Source organism: Eleutherodactylus coqui, chromosome 9 (assembly GCF_035609145.1).
Source record: "Eleutherodactylus coqui strain aEleCoq1 chromosome 9, aEleCoq1.hap1, whole genome shotgun sequence".
Taxonomy (NCBI): Eukaryota; Metazoa; Chordata; class Amphibia; order Anura; family Eleutherodactylidae; genus Eleutherodactylus; species Eleutherodactylus coqui.
Window position 1 is genome coordinate 121289823 of NC_089845.1, and position 22633 is coordinate 121312455.

The 22633-nt window shown below is 45.1% G+C and overlaps 1 protein-coding gene across 1 annotated transcript in view; it reads left to right on the forward strand.

The window, feature by feature from the left end:
• PIP4P2 (phosphatidylinositol-4,5-bisphosphate 4-phosphatase 2) overlaps positions 1-22633 on the forward strand; it is a 50267-nt gene that overhangs the window by 10688 nt on the left and 16946 nt on the right. The window contains exons 2-5 of the mRNA XM_066578428.1: positions 15261-15409; positions 18001-18107; positions 18260-18383; positions 20573-20625. Coding sequence (XP_066434525.1) covers positions 15261-15409; positions 18001-18107; positions 18260-18383; positions 20573-20625 — 433 coding nt within the window. The remainder of the gene's footprint in view (positions 1-15260; positions 15410-18000; positions 18108-18259; positions 18384-20572; positions 20626-22633) is intronic.

Here is a 22633-nt window from a genome sequence, read left to right on the forward strand (position 1 = left end):
TGCATGTGCACAAAGTGGCCACTTTACTAGAGACCCCCATTTAGTAATTTACTGGACCTCCTTTGGCCTTCAGATCTGCTACAATCTGTTGTGGCATACATTCCACTAGGTGCTGAAATCGTTCTGCAGGAATATCGGTCCATGTGGACTGGAAGCTTCTTGTAGATGCTGAAAATTAGATGGAAGCACTGACCTGTTCTGACCAGCTAACAGGAAGGGTTCATCGATTTATGCTGCTTACGCAAAATTCTGCCCCTCCCATCAGCATGGTGCAACAGAAATCTGGAGTCATCTGACTAGGCAATGTTTTCTCCACTGCTCTGATTGGTCACAGCGCTCAGCCAATAGGAGGCAGTGCTTTCAGGAGGCGGGGATTATTTTTTATCTCAGGCCAGAAGAGAAGCAGAGGAAGACTCCTGGGGACCTGCTAGAAGATGCGCCAGAGATGACAGTGCTTCTGAGGCGATTGTATTTAAAAAAAAAAAATTTCTACAGTTATGGACTGTTTTCGGGGTATGACAGTTTTGCTCTTCAGGATAGAGTACATTCCTATCATAATGGCAAAAAAGGCAATTGACCAAAAGACAAGCAATTCTAACCCTTAGTGCGCCTTCACACTGGAGAGAAAATCTGGGGATTTTCTCGCGCTGCGTGAGTGAGTGAAAACGCATGATTATGAAACCAATGAATTTCATGGTTTCATTCTCATTTGTGATGTTTTAACTCCTGTGATGCTGCTTGAAGAAAAATCGCAGCATGCCCATTCTTGTTGCGATATTGCCTACAGTTTTCAATGGGCCGGCGGCAGCCCTATTGAAAGCAATGGGAGAAGATCAAGACCCCTGCCGAAGCTGCAATAGAGGATTCCTTCAGCTCCGCAGTGATGTGAGGCTGTCACATCTGGAGGTTTAACCTTGTTCTCAATGGGGCCTGCGACAGCAGCATCGGCCCCATTGAAAACCTAGGGAGAACATCCCGCGGGGAGTCCCCTCATCACTGAACGCTGTGACAGTACTGGCAGGGTGTTCAGTGATGAAGAAATCCCCTGGCGCTGCGGTCACCGCAGCGGCAGGAGATTGCGATGTATTCTCATTGCTTTCAATGGGGCCGGTGCTGCTGCCACCCCATTGAAAGCAATTGCATGACGGGAAAGTTTGCCAGACCGATATCTGCCGTTAATCATGGCCTGATATCAGTCTCGACAGTGTGCAGGTGCCCTTAGACGTGTACTAGCATGCCAACAAGTAAGTGAAAGGATAGTTCCTCAGTGTGTGACACCAATTTTCAAACATAGAGAAAAAAGCATCATGGTCTGGGGCTCTTTTGCTGGATCAAGAGTTGTAAACTTGCACAGTGTGATCACCACAAAGGACAAAAAGGGCTACCACAGTATTTTGATATGCTATACAATACCCTCTGGTTTACGCCTAATTGGTCAGGGGTTCATATTACAACCTAGAAATATGTATCATTGTCTTGCTATGTCAGAACTACTTAAGAAGACAAGAAAAAGCCAGTAGGCTTCAAAGAATGGAATGGCCTGCATGGTCTCCAGACTTAAACCCCATTGAGCTTGTTTGGGATAGCTAGACAGAAATGTGTGAGGAAAGCAACAAGTGCAGCACATTTGTGGGAACTTCTGCAACAATGCTGGGAAGAAATTTCTGATCAATATCTGAATGAAATTGTAGAAAGAATGCCTTGATTGTGTAAAGCGGTTATATCAGCTAGAGGTGGCTGTTTTGAAGAGTGAAAAATCTAGATTTAATTTGGTGAAACAGTTAATCTATTAGTTTTATTTATCTTAACTTGCTTGTTTTTACATTTGAGACATTAAACTGTGTGACTATCAGTAAAAAATGAAAAAAAATTAGCTGTTCTAAAACTTTTGATGTGTAGTATGTACGATTATATAATCTTAGTTTTTTCATTGATTTTCTCTCCCCCCCCCCCCCCCCCCCCCCCAAAAAAAAAAAAGTTTAGGAAAATTACCTCCAAATATTAACTCCTGCTGGCACGAGGAGGGAAGCAAAAAATCAGCAATGTCAGTCTCTTCTTCTCACATGTGTAGTTAATAACATTACAACATCTCAGACAGTCGCTGGCATCCAGCCGTGGGCGACTCTTATGCCTCGCTGCCTGAATCAGGCTGGGAATGATATCAGGATGGATGGACAAGTTTAATGTTTCCTGGAATGCATATACAAGCCCCAAAACTCTGTTTTGGTGTACATGTTGAAACACACTTTTGCACACCAGAATTCTGGCATCCAGGGATTCTTCTATAGGCTCCGGTGTGTACAGGGCCTAGGGATGGGGGGCAAGTGACATGATGCTGTAAAGCGAGTGGTGCTGTGCTACCGTCCAGTCAGCAAGGAAGACTAATAAAATTATCGATGCTACTAATGGGCTGGTGGGGGCGATGCATGCTTCCTGGAATGCCGGGGCAACCCCTAAAATTCAGGGCTGTCCTGCGGAATGCAGGACGATGGGGAGGCATAAACATACCAATCCAATATCTGCCATGTGGAAGTGTCCTTGGGCTGGAATCACGTATGCAGTTTTTGATGTACTTTATTGAGCCAAAGCTTGATCCAAATGAAAAGGGAAGTAAATTGGAATGACTCTAGGTTTTAATCCTGTGATTACCTTGAAAAACTGCATGTGTGATTCCAGCCTTAAAGGGATTGTCCAAGATTCTCCAAAAATGTGGCAGAGAGCAGAGACTTGTATAAAAGAGAGAAAAAAAAATTACCTTATTAAAAGTCCTCATTGTGCCAATGGAAGCTCTTGTAGCAGCGACATCACATACACCGTTCATGTGATTGCTGCAGTTATTTGCTTTTCATGCATATATGACCGCTGAGGCCAGTGATTGGCTGCAGTGGGCATGTGAACTATGAATAACGCATGACTGCTTTAACAGCTTCCAGAACCAGACTGGTGGTGCTGAAACTGGACATTTACAAAGTGAGTTATGTTTTGTTTTTGTTTTTCTTTCTACACAGTTATCTGCATTAGGATATGCCATACTTTTAAGATCTGTGGGGGGTCCGACCTCCTGAGACCCCCTACTAATCCTCGGAATAAATAGGCCTCAATAGTGCATCCCCTTCAGTGGCCCCCTGCTGTAAGTGGAGCTGCAGGAAGGCACCATTCACATAAACTGAGCCAGCTACAGTGGTATTATTGTATCTTGACGCCACCAGGAAGCTAGGGGTTTGACAAGGTGGCATATTAGCATCTTCATCAACCCTTCTGCCCTATTCAGCAATTCCAGAAACCTGATTGGTTGTTTAGGTTGGCTGATTCACAATTCCAGCAACCTGACTGGTGATTAGGGCAGAAGTGTTGATGAAGATGTTAATATGCTGACAGGTGTTGGATGCAGGAACGCCCCTGTCACACCCCTAGCTCCTGATTGGGTGACTAATCAAAGCTCCTAGCAGCAGTGTCTGTATAGATTGTTGCCTGGGCTGCACGGTTAGGGGTTCATGTAAAACGAACGTTATGCGCTGTAATACTTCTATGTTACAGGGGTAAAATGTAAGTATTTGCATTGAATAATGTAAGCCTAACATTAATATGAACCCCTAACCGTGCAGCCCAAGCAAAACAATCTATACAGACACTGCTGCTAGGAGTTTACCCGGAGCAGCCATTCCCCCCCCCCCCCCCCCCCCCCCACCACCATGGGCCCTGGGCAAGCGGTAATCGGCACTTTTTAGGTTACCGCGTAAACATCTCTTCTTGTTCTTTCCTTAACTTGCTCTTGACAACACTGATTTACTGTAACTTCAAAAATATGACTGACGGCTCCCACACACTTGAGTTTGCATTTTTTGTTAACGCGATTGTCAATAGGACTTTCTAATGAAAAGATAAAAAGTTACATCCTACCATCCTGTTTAAAGGGAATCGGTCAGCTCCCTAGTCAGACCTTTGTGCGCAGTGCGGACTTAAGCAGCTGGTGAGTATAAAAAATACATTGCCCGACTCCATGTCACCTGCACTAACGGCACCATGAGTTAGTTTATGGTGCTTCAGGCAGGTGACAGGTCCACTTTAAATAGTGAAAGCCAGCCTTCGTTCTTGGCTAAAAAGATATTTTGGCTCATAGTCATTGACTATCTAGTCCAAGCGTATATGTGTCCTGACATAAATATCCTAGAAATGTACATGGGATATACCATAAACACATAGAACCCCCAGGTAGCAGCACTTGGCTTTTCTCAGAAGCTCGTAGTATAGAGCAGGCCAACCATGTGTACTCCATCCCAAGAAAGTCTAAAGGTGGCTGTCCACTCCACAAGGAGAAACCTTGCCCCCTGTTTTAGCATCCAGTGGTGGTTCCAGAGATCCGCCCCAGCTGCATGCTGTATACATATGGTGAGGTTTTGAAATGTAGAAAAATTAGTTTTCAGTATTTATTGTCCCTGAAAGTCATTACATAGGTCTTTAGAGAAATGCAACAGGAGAACAATCAAACTTGTGGAGTGACAGATGGCAGTGGTGGGCCATATTCACAGAGGCATAGGCTGCCTGTTAATTAGCGCTTAGCGGATATTAGAAATTGAAAAGTTTTCACCAAGGATTTAAGTAAATTAAAAGTCATTAGTTACCAAAATTAGATGAAATTTGTTTTTTGATGAAGGAGCCATGACAGCATGGAGAGCTATGGCACACTGATTTTTATGGAAATAAAAAAAAAAAAAATTGCTTTACATGCTATGTACACCTTCACTGACTAAAGAAAAAGTGTCTTTGGAAGTGAAGACTTCTTGTAATTGGTTTTGGTTCAAAATTTCTGATTGATCAGTTTCTATGCTAGTACCGTTTTACGGGTGTTGCGAAATCCCGCTGCGGATCTCCACCACGGGAGCAGGAGCCAGCAGACAGATCTCCGCAGTGACCCTATCTGACAAATAGGCTCCGACAGAAGGGAGGAGGAGCCTGAGCTTGTACTGGTTCATGAGAGAGACCATCTGATTGGTGCTGGGAATGTACCCCTTCCAGCCAAAATTTTTAGTAGAGGACATACCGCAAAGCAAATATTGTCTGTTTTTGCTTTGAGTTTTCGTTGTGATAAAAAACATAAGTACATCATTTTTTTTTTCTGCTGGGACTTAAAAAAATGTGTTGATTGACCCACATCTATAAGCCTCTTGCTAGCTGAGCCAGAAACCTACTGCACACTGACGAGGGGCAAATTCCCCCGAAACAGCTGGCTGTGTATGGTTGTTATTTTCCAGCTATTGTTTTCCAGCTTGTCTAAGGCCCAATGTCCACGGGCGGATTTGGTTTGCGGAATCAGCACAGGGCACCCGCAAATCATGCCGCCCATAGGGAAGCATGGGCATCGGCAAATGAATAAAAGCATGCAGATTTGTTTTTCGGACCTTTTGGTCTGGAAAACAAATCGCAGCATGCTCCATTTCGATGTGGTTCCTGCACAGACAGCTTCCATTGAAGCCAACAGAAGCCGTCCGATCCATGGCCCGCCCCCGCCAAGCTGACACTGCGGTTGGGCCGCGGATCCTGCAGGAAAGTAAAAAAAGGTTTCCATGGCCTTTAATCTACATGAATGTGGGTGTTTCACAATTGTTGTTAATGTGTTGATTTTATAATTGTTAGTTGTTTTTGTTAATACATTTTTCCTCCCAGTTATGTCTGGTATTTTAGCAAACGTGATACATTTAAAGGGAACCTGTCAGCACTTCTGAGCAGGTTAAACCACTTAAAGGGGTTGTCCCGCGCCGAAACGGGTTTTTTTTTTTCAACCCCCCCCCCCCCCCCGTTCGGCGCGAGACAACCCCGATGCAGGGACGTACAGAAAGCTTACCGGAGCGCTTACCTTAATCCCCGCGCTCCGGTGACTTCTATACTTACCTGTGAAGATGGCCGCCGGAATCCTCTTCTTCCGTGGACCGCAGCTCTTCTGTGCGGTCCATTGCCGATTCCAGCCTCCTGATTGGCTGGAATCGGCACGTGATGGGGCGGAGCTACACGGAGCCGGCATCCTGCACGAAAGGCTCCATAGAAGAAAGCAGAAGACCCGGACTGCGCAAGCGCGGCTAATTTGGCCATCGGAGGGCGAAAATTAGTCGGCACCATGGAGACGAGGACGCCAGCAACGGAGCAGGTAAGTATAAAACTTTTTATAACTTCTGTATGGCTCATAATTAATGCACAATGTACATTACAAAGTGCATTAATATGGCCATACAGAAGTGTATAGACCCACTTGCTGCCGCGGGACAACCCCTTTAAAGGGAATCTGTCAACTCGAACACACTGTCCAAATCGCAGGCTGCTTGTTATAAAGCCGGAGGAGCTGAGCAGATTGATATATAGTTTTATGGGGAAAGATTCAGTATATCTTGTATTTTATTCGTTTATATCTCTGCTCCTCCTGAGCTGAACAGTCAAATGGGCGGAGCTATCAGTGATTGACAGCTGTGTATGACTGACTAAAAACAGGGCAGACAGAGAGAAACCCTGAACTGACCCTAAGGCCTTATGTCCACAGACATGCATGGCTTCTAAGTGTAGAATCCCGCAATGATTTCCACCCGTGCCTGCAGCCATGGGGCCTAAAACCATTTTCTTACCCGTCTGGAGCTGGTGCGGGTCTTCTCCATCCACAGCTGGATCTTCTTTCTTCTGCACTGCGGAAGCGTTTGGTGCACCTGCCAGCTGCTGCCTTCGCTGTACAACCTCGCCCCTCTTTGGTTGAATTACGTGGATGACCACTCCTACGTCCCTAAGTCACGCTCCTGTTCCGCGTGATGCAGACTGGAGCATGCATAGACCGTTTGGCTCTATTGTTATCCGACTCGCTCATGTGCTATCCGTCCCGTAGATAATGTAGGAGACATCATCTATGTCACTCAGCCAGTGAAAGCGGAGGAGATTAGGACATACCATGGTTTTCTTTCACACAGATCATCCGTCCAGTTCAAAAACCGTACATGTGTATAGCCTGATAGATTATAATGGGGTTGTGTAGTGTCTATGGAATACTCGGAGAACATATGGCCTGAGAAGAAGACCCCGTGCCTCTTGGCCGTAGGCTTATAAAATGCCAAATTAAAAGGTAGAGTGGTGTGACCGTAACTCGCATCGGGTTATCATGACCTCTAGCAGTGTGCTCCCAGGACACTAGATGGAATGTAAAGAGTATTTGTTGCATTTCCTGACAGCATCTCTTTTTACCCCCCCCCCCCCCCCCGATAATGTATGACTAAATTGACAACTGAGTGTTACCGTTCCTCTTCTCCATAGGCCCCCTGCACACGAGCGGAAATTCCGCGGCACAGAATTTCCGCCTGTGGAAGCTGCCATAGGATTGCATTAGAAAACGCAATCCTAGGCAGGCGGCCGCGATTTGTCCACGTGAAATGACACGCGGAAAACCAATCGCGGCATGTTCTATTTTTGTGCAGGTCTCGCAGAGGCCCACACATAAATGTCACTCCCGGTCTGCCAGCTCCGCTCTGCGCATGCGCCGGCTGGACAGCATCCGCACATCAGAGAGCCGGAGCCGCAAGAGCAGGTGAGAGCCCTGCAGAATTCTCGCAGCGGGATCCGACCCGGCCGTCTGCAGGCGGCTATAGGGTGTACTGACACTGATTAGACAGTATCTGACCATATAGGGACATGTCCCTCTGACTTGGGGACTGGTAACGGCCAATTTGTCAATTTAGTGATACATTTTCAGGAGGAATAACAGAGGAACTGTTCTAAGAAATGATGCTCCAGAACAATTTTTCCAAGTATGCAAGTATTTACTACATACATGTGAAGAGAGCAGAGCCAATCGCTGGCCATGATGAGATGTAGCAGTTTGTTGTGTCTTTTAGTGATCGATTCTATAATAAGAACCGCAGGCCAAGTACCGTTCAATACGTGGAGTTTTTAAAACTGGAGCCAGAATGAAGAGACACTGTATGAGAAGCCCCGGTCAGGGCCTCTTTATAGGCCAAGCAGTGCACTCTGGCAGCGGCACCATCTTCAAGTGTATCGGCATCCTCCATACGCAGATATAGTTGTAAAGTGTTGAAGAGTTTCAAAAATAATAAACTGTACTTGCCTATTGTGTGTCTGCCGATCCAGCCTCTACTCACTAATAGGTCACGTGATCGCTGCGGCCAATCACCTTTCTCAGTACCCACCGAGGCCAGTGATTGGCCACAGTGATCAGAGTTTTTAGACAGACATGTGACAGTAGAGGGGGCTCATGTTAATACTATTGCACGGGGCCTACTTGGCTCCAGTTGTAGCAGACTCCGAGCCATCCGTGTGTTACAGGATAGCCATTCATTTCATGCCTGGCAATACAATACATGTAGCAGCTGTTACCCTACCTAGAGAATTGTGGTCACCCAACTTACAGCTCCTCACTACATTGTAGACAAGTTTTAATAACTCGTTATGTCAAGTAAGACCATTCTCACATACGCCACTTTTTACCGCATTTAGCGCGGTGTCACGAGTGCTGTACTAAGTGCGGTATAACGCTCCTATTGATTTTAATGGGGCTTCTGAGACCTGCGCTTGAACACGGTGTGTGATGAGGGGGTTTTAAAAAGCGCTGTTAAAATTGTTAAAAAGGCCACTCGAAATTGTGGTAAAATGCCGCGATTTTGAGCGGTGTTTTCTGAACGGGTCTGTGAGAGTGGAGTGGCCTTAACGTTTGCTACATCTGTACCACAATTTTGCGTTCCTTTTTGTAATGTCACACAAATGTCTGGCTGGCCATGGCTTTTCCAGTCAAACATCAGCTGTTTGCTGGGGGTAGCAGGACGCTGAACAGACATATGTTTGTGCTAGGGCGCCGCATTCTGAAAGGGGTTGTCTCTGCGTCTTTAAATGCGGATTTTGCTGCAGATTTGCATCATTATTTCCGCCGTGGAATTTGCTGTTCCATTTCCACATCCAAAACGGAGTCAAAATCAATTTGACTTGAAAACGGCTGCATATACACAGCTGGTTTCAGAAGATACAGCACTCTCCTTACCTCCAAGGTCTTTGTGTTGTCAGCCCTCCCCAGTACCTGGCGGCTTGCAGTGAGCGTAACACCGCTGGTCAGGTGATGCGCTGTGCTGACTGCAGGCCGCCACATACTGGATAGCGGGGAGCGCTGACTGTGCCAAGACTTCCGAGGTGAGGGGAGCGCTGTATCTTCTGCGGATTTGGACTTTGTTATGGATATGGAAATGATGTTGAATTTTCCACTGCAGGAATTCCCTAAAGGCCCATTTACACACAAAGATAATCTTTCAAAGGATTGAAAGATTAGCAATCGTTTTGCATCAAGTACTAATGGACACTAATGTTTATCAGCTTCACTTGCTAGCAAATGAGCCTTGGAGAGCTGTTGTAGAACTTAGCAGGAGGTCTGAGATCTGTAATTAGCTCCATTGTTCAGGCATGGGCTGCTAAGAGAATACAATGTAAACTGTAGCTGCCGTGGAGATAACAGTGTGAGGTCTGAACTATGGATTTTAGGCCTCATGTCCATGGCACGCACGGATTCTGAGTGTGAAATCCCGCATAGAATGGCCATGGGACATTTTCTTACCTCTCTGGATCCAGCATGGGTCTCTTACATCGCAGCCAGATCTTTTTTCTTCTGCACGGGAGATGTGTCTGGGCACACCGCCGATGTGTCTGGGCACACCGCCGATGTGTCTGGGCACACCGCCGATGTGTCTGGGCACACCGCCGATGTGTCTGGGCACACCGCCGATGTGTCTGGGCACACCGCCGATGTGTCTGGGCACACCGTCCGGTGTGGCTGGCACATGCGCAGTGCATTTATTTTTAAACTGCTTTCCTGCGGGATCTGCAATGTCAGCTGCGGGTGTGCCACGGATCAGACGGCTTCCATTGACTTCAATGGAAGACGTCCGTGCGGGAATCCGCAGAAAATTGAGCGTGCTGCGGCTTTTTTTTCCCGTGTGTGCGATCTGCATGCCGGGAAAAAATGACATTCGCAGGTATTTAATTACTTTCGGATGCCCAATGAATGTCTATGGGCATATTTAACTGCGGAGCGTCCGTGTGGGTGACCCACACTTTAATTTTGCTCTTGGACATGAGGCCTTAAGCTCACCTAAAAATCATCGTTGAGACGAAAAGAGCACGATGGTAGCGTTTACACACAATGATTATCACTCATGTCACCGTTTTAACGAATTTTGCTCGTTAAACATTGCGTGTAAATGGGCCTTTTAGATAGCTTTCATGAGTGCGGTGCCGGCCCATCCTGTATAATCCCATCGGAGATCCCAGATATTCTTGCTATCTATTGTCCTTACTAATTACGGACATTACATAATCTATAGAGTACATCTGTTGCCTCATATAAGGAGAGAAATGTGCTGAAGTGCTAAATCTCCCTTGTAATCCCCCTTCCCCAGTACTGCAGTCGCTGCGGTTTTCTCCCCTCGGAGAGCGGCAGAGTTCATCGCCTTCCTCTATTATGTCACAAAATTGTAAAATGATTTTAGCAGCCTATTGCCCGAGTCCCTATTGTCTGCCCCCCTCCCCCGCTGATGATAATGGCATGTGAATTCTTGTCAGTTTAACAGACAGCCAGCTCTGTGATTTATCTTCACGAAGAAAGGGCGCCGCGGACCTCGCTGTCGCTTTTTTTTCCAGATCATGAATATGGATTTAATACGTTAAATCGGGCTTTCAGTTTAATGCAAATAAAGCCTCACCATTTGGTAATAAGTTATGTAACTTACTAATAAAAGCATTTAAGATCTCTGCTGGCTGACAGTGAATGGAAACATTCTTGCTTACTTCAAATGCTGTGACCTCTTTTATAACCATGGTGGTTTTATGACCTTTAGCTTTTATTTTTTTTTGCTTTTCTCTTTTTTTTCCCCATTGGGCTACCAAAAATTATTGCTGTGATGCTGATTATTTTTTTCTTTTTTATTCCTTTCGTGACATTAAGGCTTGTGTGGACCGCAATAAGCCCGGGACAGGTTTGACCAATGCCCCCGTGAGGGTTTTTGAATCTGGAACGTTGGGGTGTTTCAGAAAAAATACACTTTGAAGTTTCACTTGGCGTTGAGCTCTAAATTATGAGCGCAGGCGCGCCGCCGTCTCCCCTTCCGCTGCATGCAGACTAACTGCTCCCTTCCTCTACACAAGCATGGGAGGCCCGCAGTGGATTCAGTCTGTGAGCCTAGCCGGCAACCCTGTGTGCCTTGATTTACTGTATTGGGCATGACTGTGGTGGCTCACCGCTGGTCATACGCAGTATTGTTTTTTTTGTTTGTTTTTTTTACTGTATTTCCCATGCTGTCACTTATCGATGACGTGTGTACACGCGGCCCATACACAATGTTAATTGCGTATGGGCTGCGGGTTGGACGGCCTCCATTGACTTCAATAGAGGCCGTCCGCGCAGAATCTGCAGCAAAATGTAACATGCTGCAGTTTCCCTCCGCTTGCAGAATACGCAATTCATATCTGCTAGTGTGAGCGAAATAAGCGTTTTGTTTTTTTTTTGCTTTTCCATGCCCATGCTTTGCACTGATTCCACAATTGGAATCTGCCAGTGTGAGCCCGGACTATAATTTTGTACGTTTACTTTTGTATATATGTTTTTAACCTACATGTTCCCCGTGATGTTATGCAAGACCTCAATATCTATTTATTTTTTAACATTTTATCAGTTTTCAACTAATAACTATTGCATCCATAGGAGCCTCAGAAAGTGGTAACCTAAGTCACTGCTAAGACCCAGCAGCTCTGTCATGCCGGGGGTCAGGGCTGATCACATGATTGCCAAGTCCAATAGAGGAAACAACACTGCCCCTTCCTCCCTTCACAATATAGCTATGTCCAAGTGCAAATAAAACCTTAGCATTTGGCTTTAAATAAGGTAGAAAAAGAGAAGAGTCAAGCGGCTATGAACCGCCATCCCTTCCCGGCGGAGTCCATGGCTACTCCCTTCCCGGCGGAGTCCATGGCTACTCCCTTCCCGGCGGAGTCCATGGCTACTCCCTTCCCGGCGGAGTCCATGGCTACTCCCTTCCCGGCGGAGTCCATGGCTACTCCCTTCCCGGCGGAGTCCCCACCCATTTGCCGAGAGACTACTGGAATAGGAGCTTTAAACCTGCACGTTTATTTACAATGGCGCTGGTTTAAAGTCCAGGACCGTGTGCTGTATGTTGTTAGCGTTCGGTTCCTATCGGGTTACATTTCTTTCTTTGAATCTAGTCCTGCTGGCACATCTGCAGTTTGTATTACAGTGTAGCACTCTCGGCAATCCTCTGCAAGCTAAATGCAGGAGCACAAATCTGTCCTGTTCTTTTGGCTGCCAACTGGCAGGCGATGCTCACACCATGTTTTGTAGTCTGTTATTGTTGCAAAGTATTGCTTTATATTTGAAGCATTTTAGGCTTTATTCCTATATGCCCTGTTCATATTCCATCTGTACCCAACTCTTTAAAGCGTAATATGAACTTAGGTCTTGCTCCTTGCAGCAATACACCAACAGACCCCATTGACTTATTGTGGGGTCTGTTGCAGTTCCATTGTGACTGCCAAGATTAGCGTGCTGTCAAATATGATAGAGTTGCTCTGAACATCAAATATGAGATGGCCTTAGGGTGCCTTCACACACTGCAGGCTTTAAGTGGCAGAAAATCAGCAGCAAATGCTCAACCAATCGGGAGTAGCCAAATAACGCATCTAAATGTTGTGGATTTTGGTTCAGATTTGCCACATATTGCAACCTTTTGAACTGCAAAGTTGAAATCTGTCAAACGACAACATAAATTGGCATACTGTGGATATAGAATCTGCAGCGTATTTGACGCTTAGGTTTTCCCCTCCATATGGACGAGATAAATTTGCACTGTAAATGTGAAGTCAAAAGATGCATGACTAAAGGCTCATTTACATGCAAACATAATCGTTAAAGAGATTATTGTGCATAAACTGGTAATGGACACTAATGTCCTTTTAGCAGCTTATCACCTTCATTTGTGTGTAAATGAGCCTTCAGGACCTGTATGCAGAGAACAGCAGGGGGTCTGTTCTTTGTATTCAGCTCCTTGGTTCTGCTGCGGGTCTGCAAGCTGAATACAATGTAATCAGCGCTCCCATGGAGAATACAGCATCATGGACAGCAAACACAGCATGTGGTCTGTTATTTTCACTCAGGCTGAAGTATAGATTTTATGCTCACCTAAAAATCATCGTTCAGCCGAAGAGTGAAAGATGGGAGCATTTACACGCGATTATCGCTCAAGCGATGGCTTTTTAGCAATACTTGTTGCGTGTAAATGGGCCTTAAATACAGTAGGTTCACGTATAAAATACAAGATGTTATTTTCACAAAATATCCAATGAAGCATAATACAGCCATTCTCCCATCACTGAGGAGGGTCCCATCAGTTCTGAGGGGCTCTGCACATGTCCAAATATCTTCCTATAAAGAAATGTTAAAACCAATTAACTCTTCTGTTAAGTGAATGAGCACTTATTAAATCCCAGGAAATGTTCTAGAATAAACAGGAAAAAAAATAGCACTGCTCACCCGTTAAATCCCCCAACCTCTACTCCAGCTCTAATGCCCCGGTGGTCTCTGGTCTCCTTTCTTGGAGCAGTCACATACTGTCCAATCTATAATGATGGTTAATGCATGAGATTGGCTGCAGCGGTTGGGGTTGTATGGCACATCAACACTGCAAGAAAGGAAACCAAGAACGGTGGGAAACGCTGGCACTGCAGTGGTGGGGGGTTAACAGATGAGAAAGGGCGCATTCCCACAGTGTTTTTCACTGAACTGTGTGATTCCGTCCCAGGTACCAAAAAAGGCACTGTGACAGAACCCCCGAACGGAAGTGACTGTGAAACACACTACTTTGGTGTCCTTTGGTACGTTATTCTGTACTCCAAATGTAAAGAAAACGACTGGAACCCTTGTCAGACTACACTATCCTACCAAAAGTAATTGAAAACCCGAGCAGCAATCAAAAGTAGCATTTATTTCCATATGATAATACTTAGTGGGGCTCCTTTTGGCCCTAATGACATCAGATACTCTCCATGGTATACTTTCTACTAATGTCTGAAACCCATCAGCTGGTATTTCCCTCCAATTATCCTGTAAACATCTGGAAAGTTCTCAGAGGAGATACATCTGTCAATCTTCAATGGTCCAAGGAGCATCATCATTGGACAGTTGAGCAATGGAAGAACGTTCTATGGAGTGACTAATCCTGCTACTCTATCTTCAAATCACATGAACATACCTGGGTATGGAGGATACCTGGGGAATGCCCTTTTGCCTGAGTGTGTTGTGCCAATCGTTAAGAATGGCAAAGTTTCCGTAATTGTCTGGGGATGGGCATGAACTTAGGCCGTTGGTTGTAGTGGTAAGAACCCTGAACACAGAGATGCAATCTTGATATTCTAGACAATAAAGTGCTGCCTACAATGTAGCAATACTTCTAACAAGATGCTGTTTTATGTTGGTATGAGGATATCAATGTTCCATGATTGGACTGGTCTGTACAGAGACCCGACCTGAGTCCTACTGAGCATCTTTGGGACAAACTGTAAGGTCAGGAAATATGAACAACGTCTTTAAGAGAACTTGCCTGACATTTGCAGGATGAATGAAGGGAAATACCAGATGAAGTGTATCAGATGTTGATAAAAAGTATGCCACAGAGTATCTCATGTCATTAGGGCCAAAGGAGGCCCTACTAAGTATTGACTACTTACTTTTGATTCTTGCTCAGGTGTCATTTACTTTTGGTAGGATAGTGTACCCGATTCTGTACTCCAAATATAATGGAAACAAACAGAACCCTTGTCAAACAGACACCAAAGTAGTCATCATTTCATTTTAGGGGTTTTCACACAATGCTGTTTTTGGCTCCTGTAAAGCAACCATTAGTCGGAATCCCATAATGCAGTAAAACATGCTGTGGGAATGCGCCTTGTGCTTGCCTGAATATTTCCACTAATTCTTGCTTTTTTTAACTTCTGGTTTTAGCTTAACACTGAAACAATAATGAGCAAAATGTGCGAGTTTGAATGAGGCGTCCCTCAATTGCTGCCAATAAGTCTATTTATGGCAGCGGGCAGCCCTGTAATTAGATTGTAAATGTGATAATTGGGATTACTGGCTCGTCTGTATTACACATTGTCACTAGTTGTTGTACGGCACTCATGTTTTACCAAATGTTGACGGTCCGTTTTCCCCTAATGTTTCTGTGCAGCTGAATTACCGCCTCCGTACACAGCCATTGTCAGCCCAGATGCCAGCGGAGTTCCTGTAATAAACTGCCGTGTGTGCCAGTCCCTTATTAATTTAGATGGGAAGCTTCATCAGCATGTTGTGAAGTGCACGGTCTGCAGTGAGGCTACGGTAAGACAAAGACTGTGTGATATGGTGGTGGGGGGGTCTGTGGAATATAATGTTGCGTCAACACGTGAACTGTGTTTTACTGTGGTCTTTTTGCAGCGTTTTTTAAAATTGCCCTGAGTAAACGCATCAGCCGAAGACTGGACTCACACGAATGGGTCGCACGAGGCCCGTAGCGGATTCCGGCCGGTGTCGCTGCGTACCTCACTAAGCTGTATTACAGATGACCGTAGAGGCTCGCTGGCTGTCATGCGCAGTACAGTCTTTTTTTTTGTTTGTTTTGCATCCCCCGCATCATTGCATAGCGATAACACCGATATCTGCAGCCCATATACAATGTTAATTGCGTATGGGCTGCAGGTCCGACTCTTCCATTGACCTCAATGGAGACTGTCTGCAAGGATTCTACGGTAAAATAAAGCATGCTGAGATTTTTCTTCCGCTAGCAGAATACGGAATTTGTATCCGCGAGTGTGAAGGAAAATTTGAAAATGCATGCCTTTCAATGCCCGCGTTCTACCATGGAAGCCCATGCGGGCGCTGATCACAGAATTCAGAATTCAAATCTGGTTGTGAGAGAGCGGTCTTATTTAATATTGCAGTAAGGCCTCTTTCACGTGAGCGAATCTGCGCAGTTAAGTTACAAGTCCCCCAAAATCGCACCTATTAGAAGCAATGGATTTCTATGGAAACGTTCAGATGAAAGACTGTAAAAAAAAAAAAAAATCACACCTAAAATATGTGCAAAATTCCCTGCTGTGTGAAAAGATGGGACCTGACCGCTCCGTGGTGCGTGCTGCGCAGGAGTGTCTATAGACTCTTATGGGAGCTGAGTGAAAGGGAAGAGGAGGCAGATGAGCTGCGTTCAACGCTTGGAAAAGAAGACCGGTGTCTGTAGTGTAGATGTTAGGAGGATTTCTACCGACCGAGGGAATTCCGAACAGCGGCGCATTATTTCCTGAAACACGCAACTCCTGATCGCGTGAATGGGCAATTTCATAGCTAATTAAGCGCCGGACTTGATTATGGGTAATCGTCCATTCATGAGAGTTTTTGCACAGTTAGCCGTGATTTTTTCGCGGGTAACTTTGGCGTGATTTTCACGCTCATGTGAAAGAGGCCTAAAAGAGATCGCCCATATATTACACTGTAGGGAATGAGTTAAAATGGATCGTATTGAAAATTACAGTAGATTTCACAGTTATCTGGCACAAATTGCACAATTAAGCTGATTTGCGCCATGTTTATCGTGTTTTGTTTTTTTTCGTTTGTTTTTTTTTTTCAACTGCATTCGACAAAGGCATGAAAAAGGGGGGGGGGGGCTAAATGTGAGATTGTGCTCCAAAATTTGGCACAAATTAAGACAAATAATTGGTGGTAAAAGGTTCCACCAGATTTATCAACGTACAACCGGCAGATTTACTAATATTCTAAGTCTTAAAATGCATCAGATTTATCACAGATAAGTACCCTGACACCACACTCTTATGAAAGCTGTATAAACAAAAAAAATTAACTTTGTTGCCCATAGCAACCAATCACAGTGCAGCTTTCACTTCACCTCAGCAGTATAAGAATTGAAAGTTGCACTGTGATCGGTTGCTATGGGCAACAAAGCCAGATTTTTGTTTAGACAGCATTCATAAGACTGTAGTGCCAGTCTACATTTCCGTGGCAGTCCAGCTTTCACTATTCAAGAGGACAGTTAGAAATCTCTGCTGTGATTGGTTATTATTAGCAACAAGCATTTTTTCTTACGGTTTCAGTATTTTGCATCAAAACTGTTCCTGCTGCCCATAACGACTAGTCACAGTGCAGCTTTCACTTTTCCTAAGCATATTCTGAAATTGAGACTGAGATCTAATTGACTTTTATCACAGGGGTAATGGGAACAGTATAGAACAATCCACTCAATTGTTTCCGTAGTCCAGTCCACCGGTGGCCTCGGCATACAGACCGGTATTGCCACTGTAGGGTGCTTTTACTTGGGTTGATCTGTTGGGCAGGAGATGCCCAACAGGCTACCCCAGCAGTAGTCATTCCTGTGCTTTTACACATCGCTGACTGAACAGAAGCGGAGCGGGTCAGGGATCGTTGCGGCCCACCCGCCTCCATTCACAGTAAGCAGGCGTTCATTCAGTTGACCGACTGTCTGTTTACACCGAATGATTTGTTCTGTTTTCTGCGTGCAGAACACTAAACAACGCAACGAGAAGTGAGCGACTTCTTGTTTGACGTTCAGTCGGTGCGTACATTCACACTGAACGATGATCGTTCAGATTTTCACTCTATTGCAGGAATCTGAATGATAATCGATCCATGTAAAAGCACCATGTTCATTGGACCCCCAAAATAAACTTTACTAGTGGGCCCTAGGCACCCCAGTCCGACGCTGATTGCACAGATGACCTTCATCAAGGGGTTCCATCCTGATTGTGGTTTTGGAATTTTAGACGTAAACCAAGACAGAACTCTTGCCGGAAGGTGACATATAATGTGAACAGACCCTTATAGACAATCCGATCCAACCTGCTGTGTTGTGTGGTTATCTATTACACATATAAACACTTATGTTCTCTTGTGTTTTCATTAAGCCAATTAAAACCCCGCCCTCAGGGAAGAAATATGTCCGGTGCCCTTGTAACTGTCTCCTCATCTGCAAGGATTCCTCACGGCGAATAGGATGTCCACGACCTAACTGGTACGTAAAACTTCAGCCATCCATCACATATTGTCAGTCTCATATAAACAAAGTTACAAGCAAGTGCGCAAATTCAGAAATGATGAAAGGCGGTGATGCGTGTGGAATATGTTTTGTTACTCTCGGAGAATAATGCGGATTTCTCTATATAGCAGACGTATTATCAATCTGGGGCCAGTGATGTTGATCCCTGAAGAGCAGCCCGCACAGCCCGCTCTACCAGTTCAGTCAGAGGGTACCAGAGTGGTCTGTGGTCACTGTGGAAATACCTTTCTGGTAAGTGACGTTCACAATGTGTACAATGTGCATCCCAGCGGAATATGGAGATCTAAGATAGTAGATTTTAGTATCTAAGGCTTGGTAATTAGACTTGTTTGGCAGTTTTGTTGTCATGGCCATTTTTGAAAAAGTGATAATGGGGAAGTGCAGTGATTGGTTGTTCCTCTTGCCATTCGTGTCAGAGAAGCTAAATCATGAGACAATCAATATGGCTGAAGTTCTTGTTTAGTTTATTTCTTAAATATCTTCTACAACAAAACCAAAATATGTACACCCCTATATCCAGAAAAGTCACAATTCAAAGTGTGACATGGCAACCCACTTCTTCCCCCTCCCCTCTCAACGCCGACGAAAAGCGCCAATACACAAGATACCAAACGCATATTTGAACCATTAAGACTTGTACTAAGTGACATAATGGTAACCTCAGTAGTGTCTCCAACAGTATGTGGCTCCAGTAGTAAGCGTCCCTTTTAATGGCCCCAGTAGTTATGACCCTGTTAGTGACCCCAGTAGTAATATCCCCCATAGTAATAATGCCCCGTGTAGTGGACCTCTGGCTAGGCAACCACCCCACGAAATGTTAACTCACTCGCCCTGTAACCCTGGGTAGGAATGCCGCCATTGCTGTGACCCCTGACTTCTCAGACCAACATCTGCATTCCTGCATGCAGATACCAGGGAAGAGGGCAGGGCTCAAAGCGATTTACTGCAGTGGCGGCTGCTCGACCAGGGCTACAGGCTGACTGAGTTAACTGCTTGTTTGTGGGGTTGTTACCCGGCCAGTTGTCAACCCGTCGTCCCTCTGAGGTCTTTCAGACTGCCACCTGAGGCAGCAGGCTCAGACTGCCTCATGGTGGAGGCATCCCTGTGTATATATGATAAGACAGCCCCATTCAGAGTGTGGCACCTGAGCTGAACAAATGATTGCTGCAGGTTCCTCTCCCAGCAACCCTTGGCAAACAGCTGATTTTGCCAGGGAGAATCACAACTAGTAATCCTTCCACTGTAAGGGATATGCAATATTACAAGACAGCCATTAAGATTTTCCCATTCAGACTCCATTAGGGAGGGGGAATTGTTCAGGTCTGACAAATTGGGTACGGCTTTGTGCAAAGAACTTCTAGCCTAAATGTGAAATCTTGTGCCAAGAATGTTACAACAAATTTTGGTGAAAAATTTGGCGTAAACTAAGTCAACTAATAAATGGTTTAAAGTTAGACAAGACAATCCAAAGATAGGCCAGATTTATTGTCCAGCATGAGACACTGTGACTTACCTGTGGCAATCAAAATGTCCATGTGAGCAACACTGGTCAATTAAAGCAGTGTGTAATGTCCTTAGACTTGCAATGCATACTAATGCACAGCATGCTTTAGGTAGTCAGAGAAGTGGTACAGTCATCCTTATTTGTCCAAAACCAGAGGGTCGCTTTAAAGTGGTTGTGCTAAAATATTTGTATCATCTATCCACTGAGACACCTACTGATCCTGAGAACAGTGGTCTTGGGTAGACCCCTCTTTGCGTCTCCCACCCGCAGTGATGTCAAATTTAATGGAGAGCTGACCGTGCTTAGGCCAGTGCTCGTTCATTTCAATGGGGCCAACAGAAATGGCCTAGTACAAAGCGATCATCTATCTCCGTCAACCCCACTGAAATTAATGGAGTGGCACCATTCATGCATGGCCTAAGCTTCATTCACATCTCCTCACCGTGGGGGGTGCAGTAAGCCCACAGTGAGGAGGCCAGGGGAAAACCGCTCACTGAAATTGGTAGCGGTCTCAGCGGAAGGTCGTTCCCCCCCCCCCCCCCCCCCCCCCCCCCCCCCCCCGATCAGACTTATCACCTGTCCTAGTGATAGGTGATAAGTCTATCTCGGCACAACCTCTTTACGTTGAAAATTCAAAAATTGAGATTACAGTGGAGGACCCTCTGTTACCATAACCTGGACTGTGTTCTATATTAGGATTCATAAGTGCCAAATCCTATCTTGTTTTGTCAACCATTGACCCACTTTCTCCAAAGCATGGGAAACTCACTCTCGGCATGCCCTTGTCTGAGGGGCACTGGCCGATGGGTTCTTTTTTTTTCTGTTCACTCAACCATGGAACATAAATAATTCCTTTTTGTCTGCAATCTTCCCGTGACAACGAGACGAAAAATAAACATTATTTTCTCTATTACAGTGGATGGAGTTGAGGTTCAACACTTTGGCAAAATGCCCACACTGCAAGAAAATGTGAGTATTAAAAAAGCCGTTTATATGGATTCTTCTGTAGCTAATGTCTAAGAAAATGTCAGTGTTTGGTTGCCAACTAGTCATGTGAGCAGAAAATGGTCATATTGTGTGTCTTATTTTCCTCCTAATCTTCTTACAAGTGAGGTAAGGAATTCATAGAATTCACATGGATGCAGGACATACTGCTGTAGAGGGAATGAATGAGCTTACTGTAGACTGCTAGACTTATCTGTGATCAGCTGGGCTGACTCTGAATTTTCATGGGGTTTATCATTTCCGATGCTGATGAGACTGGACAACTACCCTAATTTTGGGTCGAGAAACATGAATTTGACAGTAGATTTTGTTTATGGCTCTGGTGTTTAAGATATACTAATCTCAAAATAAAATACTAAAGATAGACGTTGAAGTTCTTTCTTTTCTCAAAATAACTAAACTACCCTAATTTTGGGTCGAGGAAAATGAATGTGACCTTATTAGAGATGAGTGAACCTACTCGTTTCGAGTAATTACTCGATCGAGCACCGTGATTTTCGAGTACTTCAGTACTCGGGTGAAAAGATCCAGGGGGGGGGGGGGGGGGGGGGGGCGGGGGGGAGGCGTGGCGGCGTGGGGGGTAGCAGCGGGGAACAGGGGGGAGCCCTCTCTCTCTCCCTCTCCTCCCCCACAGCGCCCCCCGAATCTTTTCGCCCGAGTTCGGAAGTACTCGAAAATCGCGGTACTCGGGCGAAAAAGGGGAGTGGCCGAGTACGCTCGCTCATCTCTAGACCTTATATTTTGTTTAGTAGGCCCAACTCTGGTTTTATAGATACACTAACTTCAAAAAAAAGGGCTTAATCACGTGAACGGATTCTCTTTGCTAGTCGCTTGTACTCCTTTTCTGGGACGTCTCTTGTCACTGTCCAACAGTAGTCTGCAAACAGAGAAGCATTCCTTTTCCCCCAATGCCTTTGTTCCATTTTCGCTATATCCTGATGGAATCGCAGTTATCAGGGAAGAAGTCCAGGTGAGAATGTAGGAAATGGATCTCGAGTGACGCGTTGCAACATAATCGATGGTACTTTTGTAGAAGTTTATTCACAATCTCAACATAGTTGTCAGCTCTTCGAATTCCCAGGAAGCCATGCATTACATCTGTAAATGCCTAACCTTGTGGATCTGAATACAAGTACATATATTTATCATAAATGGGCTACATCTCAGAGCCAAGAGCAAAGTTTTTCAATGTCATTTTAGCTTCTTCCATGGTGAAATGATTTAAGGCCCATTTAGACACAACGATTATCGCTCAAAAGCCGTCTTTTGAGCAATAATCGTTGTCTAGCTGCACTGACATAGTACAGTTTTTGTTAAGCAGTAGCTGATCGCTCTTTCAGCATGCTGAAAGACAATGATGAGCCTTATCAGGAACTCACAGCGGGATACAGCTGATACTATTGTTTCAGCTGTATCCCACTCCCTAAACACAGGCGTGGTATGAAGAACACTGTTGTCTAAATGTTTAGCGATCACCTGGTGCTCCGAGCGGGGCCGCTTGTCTTCTGCATCCCCCACTCGGAGTGCTCTGCTGTATAACAGACGGGCGCTCTAAACAGAGAACCGCTGAATGCAGAAGACAAGCGGCCGCACTTGTCTTCTGGATCCCCCGCTTGAAGCGCAAGGTGATCGCTCAATGTTGCTATAAATACACCCAACAATTATTGCTGAAAAATCGCTCAAAAGACATCTCTTGACCGATAATCGTTGTGTCTAACTGAACCTTAAGAAATACCTATTTTCAAGTCAGAAAGATTTTCACTGTTGACCACTGTAAGCTTTTTGTATAAAGGAGGTACAATTACCATAGTAAATAGTTAAGTTGTCCTATACACAAGTGCAAATGAACCCTTTCATGATTTAAGGATCATTGATGAACCTGTGACCAGGTCACATTCTACAGTTCTGGTATTGCCACTTTCAAAAATATCATAAATTTGCATCTGACAAGCCGATGGTCTCCATGGCAACC